Source organism: Paramacrobiotus metropolitanus, unplaced genomic scaffold, assembly GCF_019649055.1.
Source record: "Paramacrobiotus metropolitanus isolate TYO unplaced genomic scaffold, Prichtersi_v1.0 Parri_scaffold0000037, whole genome shotgun sequence".
Classification (NCBI taxonomy): domain Eukaryota; kingdom Metazoa; phylum Tardigrada; class Eutardigrada; order Parachela; family Macrobiotidae; genus Paramacrobiotus; species Paramacrobiotus metropolitanus.
Genome location: NW_026570257.1, coordinates 782,022 through 806,089, shown reverse-complemented (window position 1 = coordinate 806,089; position 24,068 = coordinate 782,022). Strand labels below are relative to the sequence as shown.

Here is a 24,068-nt window from a genome sequence, read left to right as displayed (position 1 = left end):
CGTACTCTATTCAAAGCATTTTCGATTCTTTGATGCTACTGCTTAGTTCGAGAAAACAAGAGCTGTAATAACAGCCCATGTACAGGCGGAAATTCAAAACGCAAGTATATCCAGGTTATTTTTTAAGAATGCATGGGGAGGTACGTAGATCACTGGATGTACTTCTGTGAAATCTGCAACAAGATGCTGTTTTAATTTCCTGCGTTTAGAACATCTTGACTGTAGAGAAATGGATAAAGACTTTTGTTTCTCGCAAAACTAACCCAAATATCCGTGGCGATCTTTGGTAGTTAGCTGCGTATATTTCCAGCTGTCTCGATTTTGCCTGTGATCGATAGCGGTTTGTTACATCATCACGTGCACGGGAAGAAGAAGCCTTAAATCAACGCACGTCTTTTAATTTCCGATTAGCGCCATCCTATCCAAGAAATGACCTCTTGCGAAGTAATGAACGCTATCAAAGCAGCGCGGAACATTTCCCAGATACATTAATTTTACGCTTGCGTCAAATTCTCGTGTTATATTCTTAGTTTCTCTACGAGCAGCAGGCAAAATTACATCATATAAGATAGGTAACAATAATGAATGCAACGTACAACAACAAAACCTCATCGTTTGTCCACCAGCTAAATCCGAACTGGACATATTTGCTTATCATAAAAACGTGCATCATGATACTATCAATATGTTTGAATGCTGGAGTAACCGTTTATCATCTGGTATCAACGTCACAGGTGACCTCGTTCAGTGTGTATCTGGTCGGTTTATACATGGCCAATATCCTGTACTGCGCTGTGGTAACACCCATGGAAATCATTAGCGAATTGTACGGGACGTGGTGGATGGGATATTCAGCATGCATATTCTACAAACTATTTCGAATTTATCGTCAGTTTAGCAGCGGTCATGTTCCATACCCTGATCGCCGTCAACCGCATCTGGGCGATTAGCCATCCGGTATCTTATCGCATGTATCATAACAAGAGAACTGCAGGATTTCTGTGTTTGGTGGCATTGTGTTACGTGCATATTATGGGACTACCGGGGTTAGTCTTAGATGCATTATACTACCATCTTCCCGAAAACGAGCACGGCTGTCTTATCAGTACCCCGCAAATGCCGGTATGGGGTCGCATTGAGAATATCCTATGCCGCATTCTCCCGCTGTTTTTAGTGATGTTCGCTTATGCATATACGAATGCGCTGATCTGGTGCCGTCGCCGAAAACGAGCGGATAATACGGTTCACAGCAGCCACGACACGAATCCGCGGAGTGCAACGGCGAACAAAATATTCGCTCTGCAGAGCCAGGCAGACAAAGAACACCATGGAGAAAGTGTTGTTTCCGTAACACGCAACAGGGAGGTAAAAGCATCGCTGGTGCTAACGTTGACGGTCATCAGCATCATCGTGTGCTGGCTACCGGCTGATGCCCTTTATTTTGCATTCCTGTTTTTTGGGATTGGATTCTCCAGCACCGCATTCATCACGGTCATGCTGCTGTATTCCGTTCAGAGTGTTTTTGATCCCTTAATGCTGCAGTTCAGCCTGAGAAAAATCAAGCAGAAGCTGTAGTGGCACGACTTCCATTGGAAAAAAAACGATTACAGGGCACTGGATATGTCGTGCTGAAAACCACCGGTTTTATCCGTTTTGTGAAGTGTCCTTTTTATTTTTGCCAAAACTGCTAGATTTTCTTCGGTTAGCTGTTTCTTGAATCCCTGCGTTTTATGTACACACGGTACAGTCGCTAAAGATTAGCGGATTTTAGGCTAACTGATTTACGGATTTAGGATTAACTGATTTTATTTTACTCGTATTCCAGAAAATGATATCTGCATTTAATACCGGCGATAAGTCGCAACAACTGGATGACAAACCACATGAGTTGTATGCATTGCAAGAGTAGAATGGTATTATTTGGAAAACAATAACCCTATGTTTATTGCAGTCCCTAGCTAGTGAACGTTTAGGCATTAGTGCACGTTAATAAAGACGTAACACAGGTAAAATAGCATTCATTGATAGAATAATATAAGTAATAAAATATAAGTGCGTAAAAATGCAATCATGTTATGAAAAACGCGGCTAGATCGAATCTGAAATTCTGCCACAAATTTTCTATGCTCCAGTGCCACCGAGTTGACGGTTTATGCTTCAAATCCAGGCTACTTCCTGAACGGCATGCGTCACTTCCTGTTTACGGAATATGTTTATTTACAAAACAAACTGTAGAACAGCCACAGAGAACATGCAATAAGTCAACCGAAGTGCAAAGTATTGCCCTGTGCAGAGCATACCGAACAGCTTAAAGTCCACTTCCACATTTTGCGTGCATGCCACTGTTTACCAGTGAAATTTCACCCAAATGTAGTGCATATTGCCATGTACACAGTAAGCCCTACAAATCAAACTGCTTACTTACTGGAAGCGTGATAAGATTAGCAATCTTAAAGGTACCACTTCCGTAATGCAAAAGTATACCGGTTTTCCCTTTAAAAGCCGTTCATTTAGTTTGTAACTTTGTATCATTCGCATTTTGCATTAGGCTCGTAGTCGTACAGCTTTTGGTGCACACTGCAAAAGCTGCGGGCACATCATAATGAGAAAGATTCTATGAAAGAATCTGAGTATAACGAGGTCTGATGGTTGTCCTGCACTCAGCCTATGAATGGAGCAAAGACGGATGCCGGATCTCAAGCAGGACGGAGCAAGACCTATTTAAGTGCTTTACGTTAAAACGTTACTTCCAGTCTGTGAAAAATTTTTGTCGTTCTTCCCTATCCCGCCCACCCTGTTTTTTCGTTTCTTCTTCGAGGGCATTTGAAAAGAATGTTTTTGTTGTTCTACCACTTGACGTTGTGCATCTTACTGTGGTTGATGCTTTGTGTTCATCCTTTTGTTGCCATGAATGACACGTAAGACCCGGCGCACGGACATCGCGCCCAAATTAATAAACCCATGGCGAAAGACGAACCCGTTTTCCTTGCGTCCCATAGACCGTAGTTATTTGATACCAAAAATGTACAAATTACAAGTGTCCCTTTTTATTGTGTTCCTGGCCATCGGCCTGAGCTATCAGAGCTATGTGAGTGTAGCCACTGCCAAACGCTATGCCCAGGCTCGAAAGTTCTTTGCTCAAGGCTGCAGTGGGTTAACTGCCGACCTGCTTGGAAAAAAATGGAAGGCGGTATGTATTAAAGTTTTGTACTTTGTTTTCGTGATTTACAGTCGGTATTTTCACCCTTATGGGTGAGCTATCTATACTTTTGTGCTGTACGCATTTTTATTGGTACTTTTATGTCTTATAAAAGTATTCTTGCATTATAGGCAGAGAAATACACGCAGTCTACTTATATCGGCGCCAATGGCAGTTACTCGAACGTGAGTCCCGGTGCCATTGTGGGATTTCCTGGTCACGTGGCGGTGTACATCGGGGAAGCAGGGTGTAAATTTGTTGATGTTCCGGGTCCGAATAGGAACACCCGTTGTCTTAGCAGTTACGGTGCTCAGAAAGTGTACAAATACAATTACTGAGCGATCATTCTTGATCTTCTGCATTCAAACTATAGGTTTCTCGTCTGAAGAGATTACAGCATTACAGTAATATGATGCATGGCAATCTGACAACTCTATCATATGTAGTTAATTCACTTACGTTAAATGTAAAGCTTTCAACGGTATTTCCATTGTTAAAACACATATATTTGGTTTCCGATATTGTCTTTATTAATTACCGGTAAAGGTGCCGCAGCAATACGACGCTGATGACTTAGGAGTAAAGGTATATGCTAGGAAGTTAAAAATCACACGTAATTTCTGTTTTCTGGCTAATTTCTGCTTTAATCAAGGGTACTTTATGCATTCTGGCCTTTAAATTGAAGAGACGCTGAAGGCGTTGTATCGATAACAAGAACAGGTGTATGTTTATCGAGTTTCTCATACATGTATACTTTCAGATTAAAATCCTGACAAATAGCAGTCCGTTGCTTCTAGCAAAAACTTAATAATTATTTGATGTGCATGTACTATGTTTGCATTCGCAGTAAAGTTAACGATACATACTCCGCTCATGTCCAGCTGAATACCACCTTGAGCTCTGTGCCTGTTCTCTCAGCGCCTATTCAACAAACAATAAATTCATGGATGTTTTTTAAAAACAAGTTGACGTTTTTTGTCCCAAGAAAGTTTATCTGAAATTGTTTCAATGAAAGCTAAGGCAAAGTGATGCCCTTGTGGACAATAAACATTGTTATATGTACCTATATGCGGTCTATAAGTAAGATTAAGAAGATGTAACATAATTAACCGTTTTTCGTGTTACTAAATGCGCCGGTAGACTCGGTATAATAGTATAGATATGGGACGTGGTTTTCGCGGCAGCTCTTTTGACCAAGCTTTTCGTAAACTTCCAACCGCCACTAATACTGCGAATTACATCATTTCGAAAAATCTCACAAAAACGTGTAATCCGTGGTGTTTGTTAGCGCCTAATGCGCTGCCTGTTATTACTTTCTTTTACCTTCCAAAAACAGTTGTGAAAACTTTTGCGGCGGTAGCAATATTCGCTACTACCGAACCTCAAACTGAACTTGAAAATAAATGACTTATTTTCCAGCAGTACCTGTTTTGCTTGATATATGTAGCTTGCAATATTGCAGTGATATCGCTAGTGGTTTTTGGAACTCGTATGATCGAACAATGCCATAACAGGCTTTACTGACAAAGCATTTAAATCTTTCCATGCATAAAGTAATGAAAACAATATTCCTTAAATATTTATACACGATTTAATTTATGCATTTCGACATATTTTTATAAAGGACATATTTTTTTTGATTTAATGCAGCTTTAGCCTAGCGGCTGTTTCTGTGTTCAAAAACTGCATATTACGATGGTAAGAGATATTCGGTATGCCGAGGTTATTTTTAGCGGTGGCGTGGTGCGGCTGCACTTGCAACCATGCTATGGCATCGTGCTGACTTTCGGAAACTAATACGTCGCTGTCTCCCGCGTTTTGTAAGAGGCATGCGAAATCCGCGCACGCAGAGCACATGGGAACTTGAAAGGCTAAATCTGGCTGCGGAAGCAGTCAGTTTTTTTGCGGTGCTGGAGATCTGCCTCACTTATCAATCCCATCGAGTCATGGGAACGTTAAAGTACCGTTTATAACGTCTGCTGACCATTCAAAAATACTGCTTTAGCCGGAAAGTGTGTTCAGTGTGGATATAAGTGACAGGAAGATATTACACCGCTCGTGAATATTTTGACAATTTTCTCGCATCTCTGGTCCACCAAGTTTTGCAACTAGATGTGCAAATAAATAAAGCAACTATCTGCATAATTTGTTTGATGTTAAAAATTTAATCAAATTTTATTTTACCATTTTTATAGACCACACGTGCAACATCGCATAAGCATTCGTTTACGAGAAACTGAATTGGAATCCTAATTAAAGAATTTTGAGTACGTTTTTAAAATTGCATAAAAATTATTTTTTGGAAATATTAAAATCTAACTGCCCTCGACATGGACCGTGCTTATTACTCATGGTCGTATTTTAAAATGTGCGAAGCGGACATAATATTAGTAACTTGCATATAAACAGAAAAAAATTAGTATATTCGCACGATGTCCTGTTTTCTCTTTGATAATTATTTGCGTTTTTTGTTAAATATAAATGTTGTTTCCGTGGATAACTAAACGCGCAGTCATTCCTACATTCCGAGCGCTTAATCACGCATAATATATAAGCATTCGCTTGGAGTGGCTCGCCTTCTTTTGCAATTGACAATGGCCATATAAATTTCCATCGCTAACATCCCACGTCACCGGGCGACATTGCATCACCGGCATATTACATCCGATTAAGAAAGCGCGTCTAGCGAACGATCTGATTTCGTCGGGCCCGGTTAATTCATAAATAACCGCCGGATACAAGTTCACACATACATTTCCCCATAAGGCAGCACGTTCTTCCCAATAATATACGCCGGCACACAGCGACGACGTATAGCGTACATCACTCCACTCAGCGTACAAACTAAACAGCGCTGCTGCAAAAAACTACCACTGGGCGGCGCCTAATACTGTGGATGTGCGCCGGCCGAACGGAGCGCGAAGACGCCGGACTATTTAAACTTGGTGTGCATGTCATTAGCACTAAGGAACAGGCTCAGCTGCAGGTACGTAACGCTGCCCAATGCGTCCCACTGACTCTCACCATTATATGCCCAGCAACACAAAATACACGATTGCATTATTCCTGCAGATTCTGCTCTTGTGCCTAATCGGGAAACGGATTTATCTCCCTGTCACACATCTTGATACATCGGACTAACCATCCGTTGTTTTTTCCTTTGTTGCTTGATTTTAAAATCTAAGCCAACATGCCGAAGGTAGGACCGCCCCCGGATGCAGAGGAGCGCGACCCGACTCCCTTCCTGCGTCCCTCCCTGGAGATGCAGCGTGAAGACCAGAACCGGCCCTTTGATGGTAAGAAGAGCTGCTGGGTGCCGGATGAGAAGGAGGGCTTCGTGCCGGCTGAGATCAAATCCACCAAGGGCGAGCAGGTCACCGTCACCCTCAACAAAGGAGAAGTAAGTGTGCCGCAGCACTATCGCTCACAAGATTGGAAATTAGTAGTTGTTGCATGTAGCAAGCAATGCACGATTTTAATTATACAGTACTTAGACATTTTAATTTTTAAATATTCCACTTAAATGAACATAAAAATCAAAGCTTAGTCTTTAAAACTTCATTTTTTATTCACATCATATTTTTCGTGTGATATTTGCATGAATTAAATAAAACGCCATTATCTCACATATGCTATTTGCAACAATGTCGTATTTGAAATTTTAATTTTTATAAGGCAATCCAAAGATCACAATGCATTTACTATTTGTCACCAGCGTAGTTTTGCTGTGGTGGATATGCGCTTTATGCGTGAATTAGGAATTTTTTATTTTGCCGGTTAATGTTCATCGATATGCTTTACACCTTCCCCGCCCTTCTGACGGTGACCTTTTTGTATTGTAGGAGAAGACATTCAAGAAAGATCAAATCCAACAGGTTGGTAGCCGGAGAAGGTATGGAATCGCTGTCTGGATTATAATGTTGGGAATTCTATGCAGATGAATCCGCCCAAATTCGAGAAATGCGAGGACATGTCCACCCTGACCTACCTGAACGACGCTAGTGTCCTGCACAACCTGCGTCAGCGCTACTACAAGGACTTCATCTATGTAAGCGGCAAAACTTACAGTAACATCTCTTAAAAAACGAACGTAAAATCTATAGCTGAGTTACTAAAATAAATTCAATTTTTAAACCTTTTATATTTTACCATTAATCTTCATATCGAATGCCTTTTCGTGGAGTGGTCAGATGCTTTCAAGAAAAGCAGTGCAAGCTGTGGTTCCGTAGTATTACAGAGAATAACAACAGGACGAGCTTAACAGTAAACTTTGCTAACCCAGTTTTTAAGTCGTTTTTCGATGATTTACTCTACCGTTTTTTCTGAACTGGGCGCAGCGATAAGCGGCACTGGCCAATTCTGAAGAAAACAGTGTATACAGCAGCAGTGATCAGCGCAATGCCCGTAGAAGGCGAACCGGCGTTATGGAGGGTTTATTAATAGCCGCAGCGATGGGAAGCCATATAATGGCACCGTAATACTGGCGCACACGATTATGCATTAGGCACGATGCGGCTAATTTTAAACCTGTGGCGGCAACAGGGGGAAAAAGTCAGCTCCAGCTTAGCACAGCAGTTTGGCACGCGGCAAGGAGATGGAGTGAATATTTGTCGAGAGTTATCCAGATGTTCGAAAAACGATGCGGCTCGAGCGTACTTGACATTTGGCTGCGATCTGGCCAAAAAATCTCCACAGCTATAATCGCATTACATAAATGAAAAAATAATTCGACGCCTTTCCGTGTGGTCTTTTTGAATTTCTTTTTTAAATTAAACAATTTTAAATAGGTGCATTGTATTCGTACTGATAATAAGCGGAAATGAGTTTCATACCTTTTCGGTACTGTGTTAATGCGAACCGGTTAAAAAGTCTGGCCGATTTTTTAATGAGAGTTAACTTATGTAAGAATATTTCCAGACTTATTCGGGTCTGTTCTGCGTCGCCATCAACCCGTACAAATGGATGCCCATCTACAACAAGAAGGCCGTATCCGTCTTCAAGGGCCGTCGTCGCAATGAAGTGCCACCCCACGTCTTCGCCATCTCCGATATGGCTTACAGCAACATGTTGATGGGTACGCTAATTATTTTTAAACTGAAATAAACGATTCAAACCATTGTAATCATTCTAATGATTATTGCAGATCGCGAGAACCAGTCCATGTTGATTACGTAAGTTTCAAAGCAGACGTGTACAAATATAACAAAGACTGTTAGATGCCAGGAATCTAATAAATACGTTTTATGTATCTTAATTAAAATGATTATTAATGATAGTGGAGAGTCAGGAGCCGGTAAGACAGAGAATACCAAAAAGGTCATCGGGTATTTCGCTGAAGTAGCCGCGAGTGCTGCCGGTGCCGGAGAGAGAATTAAGTTCGCCAGCGGCGTAAGTCCCTGCATGGACCAACACCACCTCAATGTCCCTAATGACTGACACTGCATCCAATTTTGACCAGTCGTTGTCATTTAGTTGTCCCGTTCCATCGCTGTAGTACAGCTAACCTGATAACAACAATATATTAGGCTGATAGGAATTTTTAATTCAATGCAGGGAAGTCTTGGAGTAGTTTTGTGATCCAGTAAAGATGATAATATTTTCGGTAAAGATGGTAATAATTCGTAAAACCTTCTAGTGGGGAATCAGGAGCAGGGAAGACTGAAAATACCAAGCGTGTAATTCAGTACTTTGCTGCCATTACCCGTACTACGTTTGGACCCCAAAAAACCTTCGGTGCCAGTGGTGTAAGTGTTAACCTGCATGCATTAACATTCCATGTTATCGCCTCCTGCTTTTTGTTACCACTTTAATGCCCTAGATGATAAGGATTAATTACCGTGCACGATTTTATTTTTATGGTGATGGCTTTTAAATGCCCATTAACAGCTTTCCACATCAACTGTTGCTTCCGCATGTCTTTCCTGCTTTTAGCTTTAAGGCCTGATAAGATCGTCAAGTTAGCTACCATCACTGATAGTACTTGTGACAATATATAGTTCACTAAAAGTAAAAGTGTGATGGTGCTTTGCATTTTTACTTGTCGTTCGGTACTGTAACAATCGTGCATAACCAACTTATGTGATTAATCCATAGCGGTGAGTCTGGTGCCGGTAAGACTGAGAACACCAAGAAGGTCATCTCGTACTTCGCCACCGTCGGTGCGTCGGACAAACAGGCGGTCGCGGATCCATCGAAGGTTTGTAAACCAGACCCCGGGTGCTCTTCCCATCCCTCCACCGACGTGTGAATTCCCATTACCCTTTAAGTTTATCCCTCAATCCAACAGTGCAAATAAGATTTTATAATAATTATTGTACACCTTTACCGTGTGATTACGCACCAAATTCCCACAACACCCACCTTAAATCAAGGTTTCAGTTCCCTTTTACGAGTATTTATGCCTTATTTTTTTTATACTTTTCCCTTTCCCAATTTTTATTCGGTTACTCCTTTCCCTGTTAAGTTTTACATTTGCTTTGGTTTGTTTTGCGTGCCGCATGTTACAGGATGCCTAGAAAATTAACTAACACGCATGCATTTTTATGTTAATGAAAAATAATATAATAAGTTTATGGCAATAGGGTACTCTGGAAGACCAAATCGTCCAGGCTAACCCTGTACTGGAAGCCTTCGGTAACGCCAAGACCGTGCGTAACGATAACTCGTCCCGATTCGTAAGTATAATGCATTCTGTCCTATATACTTGCATCTCAGCCAGGAAAGCTTATGGTACATCCGTCAACAGGGTAAATTCATCCGTATCCATTTCGGTACGACCGGCAAACTGTCTGGTGCCGATATTGAAAGCTGTAAGTGCGATCAGAGTGATAATTGTACAAGAATGATTAATTTAGTATATGGAATAATTATAAATATTTTTGTATTTAAAGATCTGCTGGAGAAGTCCCGTATTGTGTACCAGCAGCCACTGGAACGATCGTACCACATCTTCTACCAGATCATGTCCGGTGGTGTGCCCGGCCTGAAGGAGAAACTGCTGCTGACGGAAGACATCTCCACCTACTTCTACGTCGCGCAGGGCAAGACCACTGTGGACGGTATGGATGACGCTAAGGAAATGAAGGATACCGATTATGCCTTCAACGTTCTGGGCTTCGCGCAAGACGAAAAGGAACAGGTGTACTCGCTGGTGTCGGCTGTCATGAACTTTGGTGGTATGAAGTTCAAGCAGCGCCCGCGTGAGGAACAGGCCGAACCGGACGGTACGGAATCCGCTGAGAAAGTCGGTCATCTGTGCGGTATCAGCCCGCAACAGCTGCTGATCGCCATCACCAAGCCCAAAGTCAAGGTCGGCACGGAAATTGTCACCAAAGGTCAAAACATGGGACAGGTATAATGCAGCGAAATGATACCATTGGAAATCATAATTTGTTAACGAATGTGTGATATAATTGTAGTGCATGAACGCCTGCTCCGCCTTGGCCAAGGCTCTGTTCAACCGTCTCTTTTTGTGGCTGGTCATCCGTGTCAACACCACCCTGGAGACCAAACAGAAACGCCAGTTCTTCATCGGTGTACTGGATATTGCCGGCTTCGAGATTTTCGACTCCAACGGCTTCGAACAGATCTGTATCAACTTTACCAACGAGAAACTGCAGCAGTTCTTCAACCACCACATGTTCGTGCTGGAGCAGGAAGAGTACAAGCGTGAAGGTATTGAGTGGGAGTTTATCGATTTCGGTCTGGATCTGCAGGCCTGTATTGAGTTGATCGAAAAGGTGAGCCTTATATGCACCACCACTTTATAATATCTTAAATAACTGTATGGTCTGCTATACAGCCTTTGGGTATCTTCTCCATCCTTGAAGAAGAATCTATGTTCCCCAAAGCCACCGATGAGACCTTCCGTGAGAAGCTCTACCAGAACCATCTGGGCAAATCGCCCAACTTCAGCAAGCCCAAGATCGGCTCCAAGGGTGCTGAAGGTGCCCACTTCTCCATTGCTCACTACGCCGGCACTGTGCCCTACAATATCAGCGGTTGGTTGGAGAAGAACAAGGATCCCCTGAACGACAACGTCGTGGATCTCTTCAAGAAAGCCGGCAACCCACTGTTGCCTAAGGTCTTCGCCGATCCCACGGACGCCGCGGGTGAGGAGGCGGCGGCTTCCGGTAAGGGTGGTAAGGGTAAGAAGGGCTCGGCCTTCATGACCGTGTCCGCCCTGTACCGTGAACAGCTGAGCAAACTGATGGCCACCCTGAAGGCCACCCATCCCCACTTTGTGCGCTGCATCATCCCTAATGAAATGAAACAGCCCGGTGTGGTGGACGCCCATTTGGTCATGCACCAGCTGACCTGTAACGGTGTGCTGGAGGGTATCCGTATCTGTCGTAAGGGATTCCCCAACCGCATGGTCTTCTCCGACTTCAAGCAGCGCTACACCATCCTGGCTGCCAGTGTCATCCCCAAGGGCTTCTCTGACGCCAAGGCCACCAGCCAGAAGATCCTGGAGCACATCCAGCTGGACCAGGCTGAGTACCGTCTGGGTAACACTAAGGTGTTCTTCAAGGCCGGTATCCTGGGTCATATGGAGGAACTCCGTGATGAGCGTCTGTCGGGTATCTTGTCCCTGCTCCAAGCTCACATTCGCACCTACTTGACGCGGTTAGGCTACCAGAAACTCAAGGAACAACGGTAAGTGCAATGAAAAAAACTTGGTTTCCGGTAAAGTTGTAATTTGGGGTGGTTCCAGCATTGCTTTGACCATCCTGCAACGCAACATCAAGAAGTTCCTGCAACTGCGCAACTGGGCCTGGTGGAAGCTGTACCAGAAGATCAAGCCGCTCCTGATGACCGCCAAGGTCGAGGACGAGCTTAAGGCCAAAGATGAGGAGATCAAGAAGCTCAAGGAAGAACACGAGAAGGAGGCCAAACTCCGCAAGGAGTACGAAGAGAAGAACGTGCAGCTACAAAAGGAGAAGAGCGATATGTTGATCCGCCTGGAGACGGAAGCATCCGGCTTGGGTGAGCTGGAGGAGAAGAACAACTCCCTCGTCAAGCAGAAGCAGGCGCTGGAATCCCAGTTGAAGGATGCCGAAGCGGCTTTGAACGACGCCGAAGGCAACACCAACCAGGTGCAGCAGGCCAAACGCAAACTCGAGCAGGACATCCAGGGTCTGAAGAAGCAGCTGGATGAGCTGGAGCTGACGCTGCAGAAGGCCGAACAGGATAAGACCAGCAAGGACCACCAGATCCGCAACCTCAACGACGAGATGGCCCGCCAGGATGAGCTGATTGCCAAGCTCAACAAGGAGAAGAAACATATGGAGGAAGTTGGCAACAAGACCAGCGAAGACCTGCAAGCCGAGGAGAACAAGGTCAACCACCTCAACAAGGTGAAGGCCAAGTTGGAGCAGACCCTCGACGAACTGGAGGACAACCTGGAACGCGAGAAGCGTCTGCGCGGTGAAGTGGAGAAATCCAAGCGTAAGCTGGAGCAAGATCTCAAGGGAACCCAGGACAACGTTGCTGACCTCGAAAAGAGCAAGCGCGAGCTGGAACAGGCTTTGTCCAAGTAAGATTATGCTGTAAAACATAATAATTTATTTCGTCGTAATTTCTTGCGTGTAAATAATATATAAGATTCGAAGGTTTATGGTGTGATTTTTAATGTCATCGGTAATTGTGCATGAAACTGACCGCGCCGGTATTTTTGCAGGAAAGATGTCGAGCTGAACAGCGTCAACGGCAAGCTCGAGGATGAGCACGGTCTGGTCGCCAAACTTCAGCGCCAAATCAAGGAACACCAAGTAAGTACCGAGCACGGCGCAACTGTTGCGTCACTTCCCGTATGGTCTCTCTGTGTTTCTCAAAATAGCATCATCTAACGCAAACTATCTGACAAGTTCATCAAGCTCGTTGTCACTTACTCATCCGCCCCGTTCTGCTCGTCCTTTCCCATAGATGGGCCCGTGTGGTCTGCTTGCATGTCTTCGTACAAAATGATTCATTTGAAAGGATTGACATGTGTAGATTCGTTTTGTACCCAGCGTCGCAAAGGAATGGCAACTTGTAAACGATTTAGTTGGTCCGCTTGCATGCTCGGTGAAGGTTAACCTTTCAACTTGAGAAATATCGTGGTGCTACAGTTGCATGCGTAAAGGTCACGCCCATATACACGATCATGGCCTTTAGCGACGCTCAGCTTAGAAAAGAGTTGTTCGGATTTGCGGGTGACCTGCAGAACCGGCGCAATGACAGGTTGTTCGCTGCGGCCGAAGCATCGTATAGTAATTATACCCCTACTGGGTATGTTCCACCTGCACGAACCCGGTGCTTTGATGCTAAGAACCATCCCTCGTTGAGTTTGCGTGACCCTAGTTACTTTGTGGCCCCTAAAACTGCCCCGCGTCCCATCAGATCCTCTAAGTCTAAACGGATACTGCACTTTCTGGAGAATGTCGCCCATGAGGATATTCCGATATTTGTGCTTGACATGTTTGAAGTCGGTGACATAACATTATGTACTAACACTATCAAGTCTTTTATATGCCTGTTTGTAATAGCACTGACATGTTATGAATTGTATTGGAAAGGTCATCGTTTCGTTTTTAATGGCGGTAGGTTTAACATTCTAATGCGATGTAGGCACGCTTGGGCGAGATGGAAGAGGAGCTGGAGAGCGAACGCCAGGCTCGCCAGAAGGTTGAGAAGCAACGCCAGGAATTGACCCGTGAGATCGAAGAGATGAGCGAGCGCATGGAAGAGGGCACCGGCATGAGCGCTGCCCAAATCGAAATGAACAAGAAGCGCGAATCCGAAATGGCCAAGCTCCGCCGCGATCTCGAGGAATCCAACATCCAGCACGAGACCATCGTCCAGTCGCTGCGCAAGAAGCAGGCTGATGCCGTCGCCGAGCTCGGTGACCAGGTGGACCAACTGAACAAGATCAAGGCCAAGCTGGAGAAGGAGAAGGCCCAGATGAAACACGAACTGGACGACCTCCAAGGCAACGTTGACAATGCCGTCAAGGGCAAGGCCAGCGCTGAGAAGCAAGCTAAGGCCTTGGAAGCCCAGGTGGCTGACCTCTCCGCTCGTCTGGATGAGGCCACCCGCAACCTGAACGAGTTCGGCGGATCCAAGAACCGTCTGTCCGGCGAGAACGCTGACCTCTCCCGTCAACTGGAGGAGGCCGAAGCCCAGATCAGCCAACTGCAGAAACTGAAGACCAACCTGACTGCTCAGCTGGAGGAGGCTAAACGCTCCGCTGAGGATGAGAGCCGTGAGAAGCAGGCCCTGTCCTCCAAATTCCGCAACCTGGAGGCTGACTATGAACACCTCCGTGATAACGTGGAGGAGGAACAGGAAGGCCGTGCTGAACTGCAACGCCAGCTGGCCAAGGCCAACAGCGAGGCGCAACAGTGGCGTGCCAAGTATGAAGGCGAGGGTCTGTCCCGCGCTGAGGAGTTGGAGGAGGCCAAACGAAAACTCCAAGCTAAACTCCAGGAAGCCGAGGAGGGCGTTGAGGCTGCCAACGGAAAGGTCAGCAGCTTAGAGAAGGTCAAGCAGCGCCTCCAAGGTGAATTGGAAGATCTGGCCATTGATGTAGAACGGGTAAGAGTCTATAATAAAACACTTGCTCAATCGCTTCCGCTGTTGGATATATCTGCATTGCATATACTTGGGCCCATAATTTAATATTATTCGACTGCTTTTAGGCCAACGCTAATGCCAACTCCTTGGAAAAGAAACAGAAGGCTTTCGACAAGACCATCGGCGAATGGAAGCAGAAGAACGATGACCTCGCTGCCGAACTGGACGCTTCTCAACGCGAAGCACGCAACTACAGCACCGAGCTGTTCAAGATGAAGGCCGGCCAGGAAGAGATGTCCGAGCAGGTAGAGGCTCTCCGTCGCGAGAACAAGAACCTCGCCGACGAGATAAAGGACCTGACTGACCAGTTGGGTGAAGGTGGCCGCAGCGTACACGAACTCTCCAAATCTCGCAAACGCTTGGAACTGGAGAAGGAAGAACTCCAAGCTGCCTTGGAAGAGGCCGAAGCCGCCCTGGAGAACGAAGAAGCCAAGGTCCTCCGTGCACAGCTGGAGGTCTCCCAGATCCGCTCTGAGATCGATAAGCGTCTGCAGGAGAAGGAAGAGGAGTTCGAGACTACCCGCAAGAACCACCAACGCGCTCTGGACTCCATGCAAGCCAGCCTGGAAGCTGAGGCCCGTGGCCGCGCTGAGGCACTGCGCATGAAGAAGAAACTGGAGTCGGACATCAACGAGCTGGAGATCGCTCTCGACCACGCCAACAAGGCCAATGCTGAGGCCCAGAAGAACGTCAAGAAATATCAACAGCAGATTAAGGACCTCCAGACCCAGGTCGAGGAGGAACAACGCGCCCGTGATGATGCCCGTGAACAGATGAACTCAGCTGAACGACGGGCCAACATGCTGCAAGGAGAGGCCGATGAACTCCGCAACACCTTGGAACAGGCTGAACGTCTCCGGAAGCAGGCTGAGAACGAGCTCAATGATGCCAATGAACGGCTGGCAGAACTCACCGCCACCAACACCTCGCTCAGCGGTGCCAAGAGAAAACTGGAAGCCGAACTGGGTGGTTTACATGTACGTATAGTATTGCCTTTAGCAAGTCAAAATATTGAGGAATTTAAATCAAATTTTTTTACAGCACGACCTGGATCAAATGCTGGCTGAGGTCAAGGGAGCCGAAGAGAAATCCAAGAAAGCCATGGCCGATGCCGCCCGCCTGGCCGATGAGCTCCGACAGGAACAGGAGCACGCGATGAACATCGAGAAGAACCGCAAGGTCCTGGAAACCCAGGTCAAGGAACTGCAAGTCCGTCTGGACGAGGCCGAAGGTGCCGCCATCAAGGGTGGTAAGCGCATCATCCAGAAACTGGAAGAACGCACCCGGGAGCTGGAAACCGAGCTGGACGCTGAACAACGCCGTCATGCTGAGACCCAGAAGAACATAAGGAAGCACGAACGCCGCAGCAAGGAACTGCAATTCCAGGCTGAGGAAGACAAGAAATCCTACCAGCGCATGCAGGATCTGGTGGATAAACTGCAGGGCAAGATCAAGACCTACAAACGCCAGATCGAGGAGGCCGAAGAGCTGGCCGGTATGAATCTGGGCAAGTACCGCAAGCTCCAACACGAACTGGAGGAATCCGAGGAGCGGGCCGAGATCGCAGAACAGGCCCTGGGCAAACTCCGTGCCAAGAACCGCAGCGGTGCCTCCGCCGCACCCAGTGGACCAGCGCCCAAGGTATGAGCTTGTCTGAAAGGTCACTTGTTGTTGCTTGGTTTGTTTAACTGTATGGTGCTGTTGTTGTTGCTGTGTTTCACTAACTCTCGCATGTCTGTTGTTTTGTGCACTGACTATCAAGGACGAGGATCTGTTGCCTCTGCCTCGTCCTCAGTTTCTCACTACCTCATCCAGATCAACTCCCGTTCCAGGGACACCATCATTAAAACGGAAATGAGCCATGCGCGCTAACACTTGTTGTTCCGGTAAATAACTTTTGCTATCATCTCGACAACTAAGCATGCGCATGAAATTTAAAATCTAAACTGCCCTCTAACTTTGCTAATGTAAGCTAATACATGGGATTTTTTGGTGACGGTTTTTCCTTTTTCCGATTAGGCGGGCTCGGCGTCCGGTGCAGGTGCTAAGCCGCCGCCCCGACGAGCTGCTCGTGCCGGAACCGGTGACGAGTGAATATAGCTTCTTCCTCAGCTGTTTCTTTCTATTTTTTCATGCGTAAGTTTTCTTCTCCTTTTCACTTTTCTTCCTTTTCCTTATTACCTTCACATAGAACATGTGTATAACGAGTTTTTCTGGTTGTACAGAGTTTTCGTTCGGTTGCAAGCTACGACGGTGACTTGAGTGGGGCCGCGTCATCCTACCACACCACAAGTTATCCGTCCCTGTCATCATCATACTCACGCCACATTATCGGTCATCCGTTCCCGTCACGTAGCCAGCAGGATGACATCTGATGATGTCTGCCCTCTCTTCGGTGCTCGAAACAACATTGGTTTATTTCCTTTTCTTCTTTTCCTCTTCTTTGCCGTAGTTGCTCTAGTTTCTGTCGCTTTAATCTGTTCTCTCTATTTAGAAGGAAGCGGTTACATATTTTAGAATACACTTGGTGTCTTTTGGCGCAGGGTGGTCAAAATTTTGGGTGTACGTTTGTCCTCAAGTTTCATATGATCCTTTCTGATTATTGCACGTGTCATAATTCTGCCTGAGCCTGTTCCTGTTCTTCTTTTTTTGCGCTATTGCATATTGTATGAACTTGTGGATATTTATGCAGATTTGTAGTCAATGTTTAATTTCGGTCAGATGCTTGTACGTTGACTCCAGTATAGCAGCCATTAAACACCGCACTAATAAGTCAGATTTCTGAATACTTCAAATTGAATGTTTTAATATTCCCGTTTATTTCAGTTTTTTACTCCCACAAAAAATATAATAAAGCATAACACAGTTTATAACAGAAGAAGTCTAGAAAGAGCTTAATAATAGAAGGAGTTTAATAACAAAAATGGAATGGTAAATAACAACTGACCTTTCCAAATACTTTAATTATAAAACATACAAACCGTCAAATTTCTTACATGTATTCGCAATGTTTATTGGTTTGCTGGTATTAGAAGAACAAGGCTTTTACACTGAATTTTACCAAACTGCAGGTACACTACGATAGCGTAGTTTTCCCTCTTATCTCCCGTTTTCTACGGAGCGCGAGGTGCCGAAATGCCACACAGCAGGTACGAACATTACACTACGCGTGAGTTTCCGATAACTGGCCGGCTCCTAGACACAATTACACAAATGAATTGCTGATTATGCTCATTATGCAATCTACAATGCTGCTTTCGGCTAGTTTACAATAGCAACTGATACTGAATACAATGGCAGCATCAACATTTACCTTCGCAACGGTAGCGCAAGCAAGCATCAGAAAAGATTAAAGGTAAAAGCCGTCGTGCGGCAGGTCAAAAACTAACAGCGTGAGCATTGTGTCAACGATAAGGGAAACAATAACGCACTGCATCTGTAAATTACCCAAGGAGTAATATTTTGATAATTCGTCCCCGTTATCAACTTATTACGGCGGAGCGGGTTTATTTGCAGAAGAGTAATTTATTTGTGGAATAGAATAGCTTAGGGCGATATTCTTAGTTCTTCTAGTCGATACTAAAATTTTGTGAACGGCAATAATCAGCCCAGGCCCCAGGTGGCTGCGTATCTGCCGTATTTTTAAGAAAATATCATTTGTCCTTTTGTGTAAACTTCGCTATGGCTCTAAGATTGAATTTTGGTTCGAGATATATTTTTCTGCTTCCAACTGTCTTGCTAACACTTTACGGTAAAAAATAAGATTGTTGCATTAACTTAACTTTTTTAATGACATTCTGATTAACAAGAAGTAATGCTGCCACTGTTACTGTTTTTTCTTTCTTATTAATAAAGTAATAAAGTACATTGTTTATTAAGTTATTCATAACTAATACGAGAATAATTAAAAAATACGCATCTATGGCGCCATGATTACTAAAATGGGGTACGTAAACTCCGTTACTGTTGAACAGATTACAATTAAAACATTTTATTGGTGAATTCAAGGTTTCCTCAACATCAGTGCCCAAAGCAGCATTGAAAGAGTAATAAAAGAATTCGAATGCCGCTTCGGAAATGGCACTCAGGATACTGAGAACTCCGACCAGATCGGCCAACCGGAAATCACCGCGTGCAATATTACCGGCATACCGTGGCGACGATCGTACACTTTTTTTCCAAATCGTTTTAGCCTTTTGGAAGATGACATGTTGGGTATAGGTGGCGGTGGAGTCGGTAAGTTTAGTCTGAATATTTACTATTTTATAATCTGAATATTTACTATATTTACCATTTTACTATGACTATTTCTATATCTGAATATCTATTTTCACTTGACATCTTGCCTGTAGCTAACGTTTACGTTTATGTGATTTTTATCAGCGGTATCAGCATGCCACAAAAAAGTCGGTAATGTAACGGACTGCCCGGATGCACTTTCGGCTGTGCTGCGCTCACCCGAATGGCAACCACAAGGCTGTCTAAGGGTCAAACTGATGTTTTGGGTGCGCTTTTCCCACACACCGGTTATCACCCGGAATCCCGAAACCCGGTACTTCCTGCAGGTGATGGTTCAGTATTCCTGGACCACGCATCGCCCGACACGACAGTTATGGGGCACTTTGGGCGATTATGCGGCAATTTTCGCAGCTAACGCACTCCAATGGCAGCGAATTACCGTAGAATTCGATATTGGCGAACTGTTTACGTTAAATTTCTTGGCACACCATAATGAGCGCAGTTGTGAACTGGATGCGGAAGCACCCTGGACGATATCGGTTGACGCAATTTCTGGCGAAGTCGGTAAGCTCAAACATGCAGGGGCACTATATTCCATCAACTTTGAATGATTTTGCATTTAGTAAATTCAGTAACCGGCGCAATTTTTACAGTGGGATCCGGCAGCTGCGCTGCGGACACTGGCCGCTTAAAGGAACAACATCGACCAGATTTCTGTAATTTGACCTTTTACCAAGAAACGGACAACGGTGTTTTACCGGCAGACCATGTGACGCAAGATTTAGGTAATGAATTTGAGTATAAGGGCAGAAAAGACAGTGACTACAGTCATAAAGAACCTCGAAGAAGGCTAGAGATACAAGTAGATCTGGATGGTTTTACTATCACTTCCATATTCATTGCAATAAATTTCAGGCAGATGCTCGGTAGCTCTCGATGATCCATCCAGCGCAGACAACGAAGGGCAGACATGTGACTATCCAGTCTGCTTCAAATGGAGCCCGCTGCCACAGATTGCTGCGCCAGCACTAAACTGCGATTTCGATCATATCCAACAAACCAGTATCAATGCAACTCTGGATCCCTGCACCGGCTGGTTGAGATCCTTCAGTTTGTTTCCGTACCGCTTTGAAATCTTAGAAGAGCGTCTAAATGCATCTGCCGAAGTGCCGCCGAACTATGAAGGTGCACAATGACATTGCTACAATTTATTTTGGTGAGCCACGAATCATACCTGCAATGAATTTTAACAATGAGTGCTCCATTTACAGCAGCTTCTACGCAGTTCGCTCGGTCAAATTGCTACGTCAAATATTTGCCAAATTCTGCGTACCTCGAGCGAGCAGTTGCACAATTGAGGACCGAGAGGTACAATCCAGCAACGTGCCAAATATTTCGGACATCCTTCTGGTATCGGTTTTCGGGAACGCCGGTGTTCAGTGGTAATTTAGAGGAACAGTATTTCTTGGACGTCTTCGTACATTACTCAGTTGACAAAGACTTTGACTTTATTCCAAAGCGACCAATATGGGGAAGCGAACAAGATTATGAAAATTTTCGCCCCAATGTGTGGATGCAAGCGTGTGCCGAATATAATGTTTTCCAAAGCGAGCAGTTTACTCTCAACTTCTTTGCTCACCACAGCAATAACTGCATTCCTAATGATACTTTCATTGACATAGATGACTTACGGACAGTCGTTGCCGGTAAGCCCGAAATTTGATTTTGAATATCGATCGAGCGATGATTATTAAGCTGGTGGAGGCGTTCGAGTAGTCCTTCAGTTCGGGTTGAAGGTCCAAAGTCTTGTTTTAGTTGCAGACGAATGCACAACAAGAGCAACAACACCAACAACAGAGCGAACCCTAGATTCATCGGCAACTTTACCCGACACGACATCATCGACTGCGGATGACACCACAGATGCAACGACCACCGAGCCAGATACAACAACGTCACCAGCGGATGACACCACAGATGCAACGACCACCGAACCACATACAACAACGTCACCGGCGGATAACACGACAGTTGCAACGACCACCAAACCAGATGCAGCAACGTCACCAGCGGATGACACCACAGATGCAACGACCACCGAACCAGATACAACAACGTCACCAGCGGATGACACCACAGATGCAACGACCACCGAACCACATACAACAACGTCACCGGCGGATAACACGACAGTTGCAACGACGACCGAGCCAGATACAACAACTTCACCAGCGAATGACACCACAGATGCAACGACGACCGATCCCGATACAACAACGTCACCAGCGGATGCCACCACAGATCCACCGACGAGCGAGCCAGATACAACAACGTCACCAGCGGATGACACCACAGATGCATCGACGACCGAGCCCGATACAACAACGTCACCAGCGGATGACACCACAGACCCACCGACGAGCGAGCCAGATACAACAACGTCACCAGCGGATGACACCACAGATGCAACGACGCCCGAGCCAGATACAACAACGTCACCAGCGGATGACACCACAGATGCACCGACGACCGAACCAGATACAACAACGGCACCAGCGGATGACACCACAGATCCACCGACGACCGAACCTGATACAACAACGTCACCGGCGGATAACACCACAGATTCAACGACGAACGAGCCAGATATTCTGGAAACTACACCCCATTCACTTGAAACGAGCATCACTGAAACTTCGGATGCTAGCAGTAGCTCAGTTGATGCTACAGCTTCTCCAACAGTTCCTGAATATGACTGGTTATCATTGGACGAGGTAACTGCCCAAAAGCTAAACTGCATGTTTGGATCTTCCCAGCCATCAGGAACGGAGGGTGTGTATTGGTGTAGAAACTGGAGCAGAAAACTACCATCCGGAAAGTTTCAGTTTGAAATTGTTAGCAATACTACAGGTAACCTATACCGTAGCATTTACTATTGCGAAAGGTTTTATTTATTTTCGAGAAACTTCAAATTGCGAATTCCATGCTTTGCAGCTCCGCAAAATTTTTTTGCGATATCACGTTGTTCTTCGGCAAGCACCGTTAATTTTGAAAATGCCGAGGCTGTTTTACGGACACCCGGCGTATATAGCAGCGAACACGTGACCTATAAGCTGCTGTTCAAATACATGCTCTCGAGCTCTCCGGAATTCGGCGAGAATTACTACCTGGACTTGCGAATAAGTCAACCAGAAGATACCGATATTTCTAACTCGACAGTCTTGTGGGGAAACCCCTCGCATTACAGTCATTTCTCCACTAATGAATGGCTTAGCGCAACGGTCATTTTTGACGTGACTGCAAACCAGACGTTTGTACTGAACTTTGTTGCGCATCATAATGACCGGTGCGCACCCGGCAAACGACGAACCGTTGCTGTCGACGACATCTTCACACAACAAGGTTGGAAATGCGCCGTTCGTTTTTTTCAAAATGACAACACAGTAACGGTTTCTTGCATTTTAGCTGATAAATCGGTTCGCACAACATTGGCAACAACAACAGCAGTATCGACAACCGAAATTGCAACATCGCCGCCAATATTGTGTCCTTTACCGGCTTGCGTCAATTGGGGATCGCTAACCGAACCTGAATCCGTCAGCTTGAATTGCAATTTTGGTCCATCTCAACCGTCCGGTTCCCAGGATCCGTATTGGTGCAGAAATTGGGAAACGAAATTTAGGTGGTTGCGTCACCAGTTTGACATCTTACAAGAAGGTAACACATGATTACTCCGATGTACCTGTATTGTGCGACTAATATCCCCATACCCCCTTTTGATCTATAACTATTACAGACATAATGAGAACTTGTTTGCAGAAGCAAAACAAGTGCGTGCGATATCGCGTTGTTCAGTGAATACACAATCAACGACAACGGCCGTCTCTCGGCAAGCTCTTCTTCGTACCCCGGTTGTTGGTGCTCAGCAGTGTACAATTTATCGCATGACGTTTCGGTATAAACTATCAAGTGCTCCCGTATTCAGCAGTGACGATAGGAGAAACTTTTTCTTGACGTCCGCATTGGGAAATCCGGAGAATCCCAAATTCCCCGATGGATTATTTGGGGCGGCCAGTCAGACTACGGAAACTTCAGCACAAACATATGGGAAAGAGCCAGTGTTGAATTTCATACCCCGGAGAGCGATCGCTTCACCGTAAACTTTGTCGCGCACCATCCTGATCCCTGTAGAAAGCAGCAAACAATTGAGATTGACGACATTGTCACGTTAAAAGGTTGGTAAATTACGATGTGAAATTTCTCTTGCATTCGGTTTCTCTAAGAAACTTAACAATTTTGACAACTGAGAACGGTTTGTCTTACGTAGCCGGATCGTTATGCCAAACTACTGTGGCTACTACACCAGGACCAGTTCCGGTAATTCCCCATCATTATGTGGCAGTTTAAACTGCACGGACAACTTGCTTTTGCCGGATTCCCTCCATAATAAACTGAACTGCAACCTCGGAAGCTCTCAGCCATCAGGAACAGATGGCGTCTACTGGTGTTCCAGATGGGAGCGAAAGGTCAAGTGGTTACGATTTCAGTTCGACATTGCGCAAGCGGGTACGTAAGCTCATGTACAACAAGATTTATCTGTCGTTACTGTTTTTTGCTTGTAGGTCGAAACAACATGCAGGCAATCTCGCAGTGTTCTATAGTAAACCGGCATCTCACAAGTCAAAATGCGTACAAAGCTGTACTGCGCACGCCTGCTGTTGTGATTGAGTCGGGAGAATCTGTGGTCTTGTTGCTGACGTTTACATACACCTTTGGTAGTATGCCAAACAGCACTTACTATCTGGATGTCAGGATTGGAACAGGGATAGAAGAAAGTGTACCAGAGATGGTAATCTGGACTACGACAAATTATGCAGTAGTGCAACCAAATCAGCCGATGAATGCCAGTGTATGTTTCGAAGTGAACGCTAACACGACGTTCACCGTGAATTTCATCGCGCATCATGACGTACGGTGTTCGGGATCAAAGCAGTCGATTGCCATTGACAACATTAAA

At 45.3% G+C, this 24,068-nt stretch overlaps 4 protein-coding genes across 9 annotated transcripts; all 4 read left to right on the top strand.

Moving 5' to 3' along the window:
- Positions 1-822: 822 nt before the first annotated feature.
- Positions 823-1,874, top strand: LOC129589896 (uncharacterized). Its single transcript, XM_055484799.1, has one exon. It carries the CDS (start codon positions 907-909, stop codon positions 1,573-1,575), a length of 669 nt encoding a protein of 222 aa, XP_055340774.1. The 5' UTR covers positions 823-906; the 3' UTR covers positions 1,576-1,874.
- A 557-nt stretch (positions 1,875-2,431) lies between these two features.
- Positions 2,432-4,067, top strand: LOC129589835 (uncharacterized). The gene is made up of 2 exons (XM_055484722.1): positions 2,432-3,190; positions 3,331-4,067. The coding sequence occupies exons 1-2, from the start codon at positions 2,912-2,914 to the stop codon at positions 3,535-3,537; spliced, it is 486 nt and encodes a 161-aa protein (XP_055340697.1). The 5' UTR covers positions 2,432-2,911; the 3' UTR covers positions 3,538-4,067.
- Positions 4,068-6,059: 1,992 nt separating this feature from the next.
- LOC129589723 (myosin heavy chain, muscle-like) lies at positions 6,060-17,584 on the top strand. Of its 5 annotated transcripts, XM_055484567.1 has the most exons (19): positions 6,060-6,185; positions 6,272-6,599; positions 7,042-7,074; positions 7,137-7,247; positions 8,117-8,273; positions 8,343-8,370; positions 8,476-8,587; positions 9,781-9,873; positions 9,945-10,008; positions 10,090-10,550; positions 10,618-10,938; positions 11,001-11,854; positions 11,913-12,734; positions 12,879-12,969; positions 13,808-14,773; positions 14,878-15,789; positions 15,854-16,453; positions 16,575-16,698; positions 17,038-17,584. In XM_055484567.1, exons 2-18 carry the CDS (start codon positions 6,390-6,392, stop codon positions 16,668-16,670), a joined length of 5,931 nt encoding a protein of 1,976 aa, XP_055340542.1. In that variant the 5' UTR covers positions 6,060-6,185; positions 6,272-6,389; the 3' UTR covers positions 16,671-16,698; positions 17,038-17,584. The 5 variants fall into 5 exon arrangements, with proteins under 5 accessions (XP_055340542.1, XP_055340543.1, XP_055340544.1 ...); XM_055484568.1 differs by lacking the exons at positions 6,060-6,185; positions 8,476-8,587 and adding an exon at positions 9,293-9,395 and having other exon boundaries at positions 6,238-6,599; XM_055484569.1 differs by lacking the exons at positions 6,060-6,185; positions 16,575-16,698 and adding an exon at positions 16,832-16,948 and having other exon boundaries at positions 6,238-6,599.
- A 765-nt stretch (positions 17,585-18,349) lies between these two features.
- Positions 18,350-24,068, top strand: LOC129589724 (uncharacterized). Of its 2 annotated transcripts, none has more exons than XM_055484572.1 (12): positions 18,350-18,563; positions 18,821-19,048; positions 19,196-19,615; positions 19,705-19,836; positions 19,967-20,236; positions 20,326-20,757; positions 20,867-21,961; positions 22,046-22,453; positions 22,517-22,768; positions 22,871-23,286; positions 23,379-23,617; positions 23,674-24,068. In XM_055484572.1, the coding sequence occupies exons 1-10, from the start codon at positions 18,494-18,496 to the stop codon at positions 23,209-23,211; spliced, it is 3,648 nt and encodes a 1,215-aa protein (XP_055340547.1). In that variant the 5' UTR covers positions 18,350-18,493; the 3' UTR covers positions 23,212-23,286; positions 23,379-23,617; positions 23,674-24,068. The 2 variants fall into 2 exon arrangements, with proteins under 2 accessions (XP_055340547.1, XP_055340546.1); XM_055484571.1 differs by having other exon boundaries at positions 20,323-20,757.

Excerpts from the sequence above, each read along its gene's own strand:
- LOC129589896 (XM_055484799.1), top strand. The coding sequence starts at position 907 with ATGTTCCATACCCTGATCGCCGTCAACCGCATCTGGGCGATTAGCCAT.
- LOC129589835 (XM_055484722.1), top strand. The coding sequence starts at position 2,912 with ATGACACGTAAGACCCGGCGCACGGACATCGCGCCCAAATTAATAAAC. Across the intron at positions 3,191-3,330 it reads TTGGAAAAAAATGGAAGGCG|GCAGAGAAATACACGCAGTC; the intron begins GTATGTATTAAA and ends CTTGCATTATAG.
- LOC129589723 (XM_055484567.1), top strand. The coding sequence starts at position 6,390 with ATGCCGAAGGTAGGACCGCCCCCGGATGCAGAGGAGCGCGACCCGACT. Across the intron at positions 10,939-11,000 it reads GTATTGAGTTGATCGAAAAG|CCTTTGGGTATCTTCTCCAT; the intron begins GTGAGCCTTATA and ends TCTGCTATACAG. Across the intron at positions 16,454-16,574 it reads CCAGTGGACCAGCGCCCAAG|GACGAGGATCTGTTGCCTCT; the intron begins GTATGAGCTTGT and ends CTGACTATCAAG.
- LOC129589724 (XM_055484571.1), top strand. The coding sequence starts at position 18,494 with ATGGCTCTAAGATTGAATTTTGGTTCGAGATATATTTTTCTGCTTCCA. Across the intron at positions 20,758-20,866 it reads CTTACGGACAGTCGTTGCCG|TTGCAGACGAATGCACAACA; the intron begins GTAAGCCCGAAA and ends GTCTTGTTTTAG. Across the intron at positions 21,962-22,045 it reads AATTGTTAGCAATACTACAG|CTCCGCAAAATTTTTTTGCG; the intron begins GTAACCTATACC and ends CATGCTTTGCAG.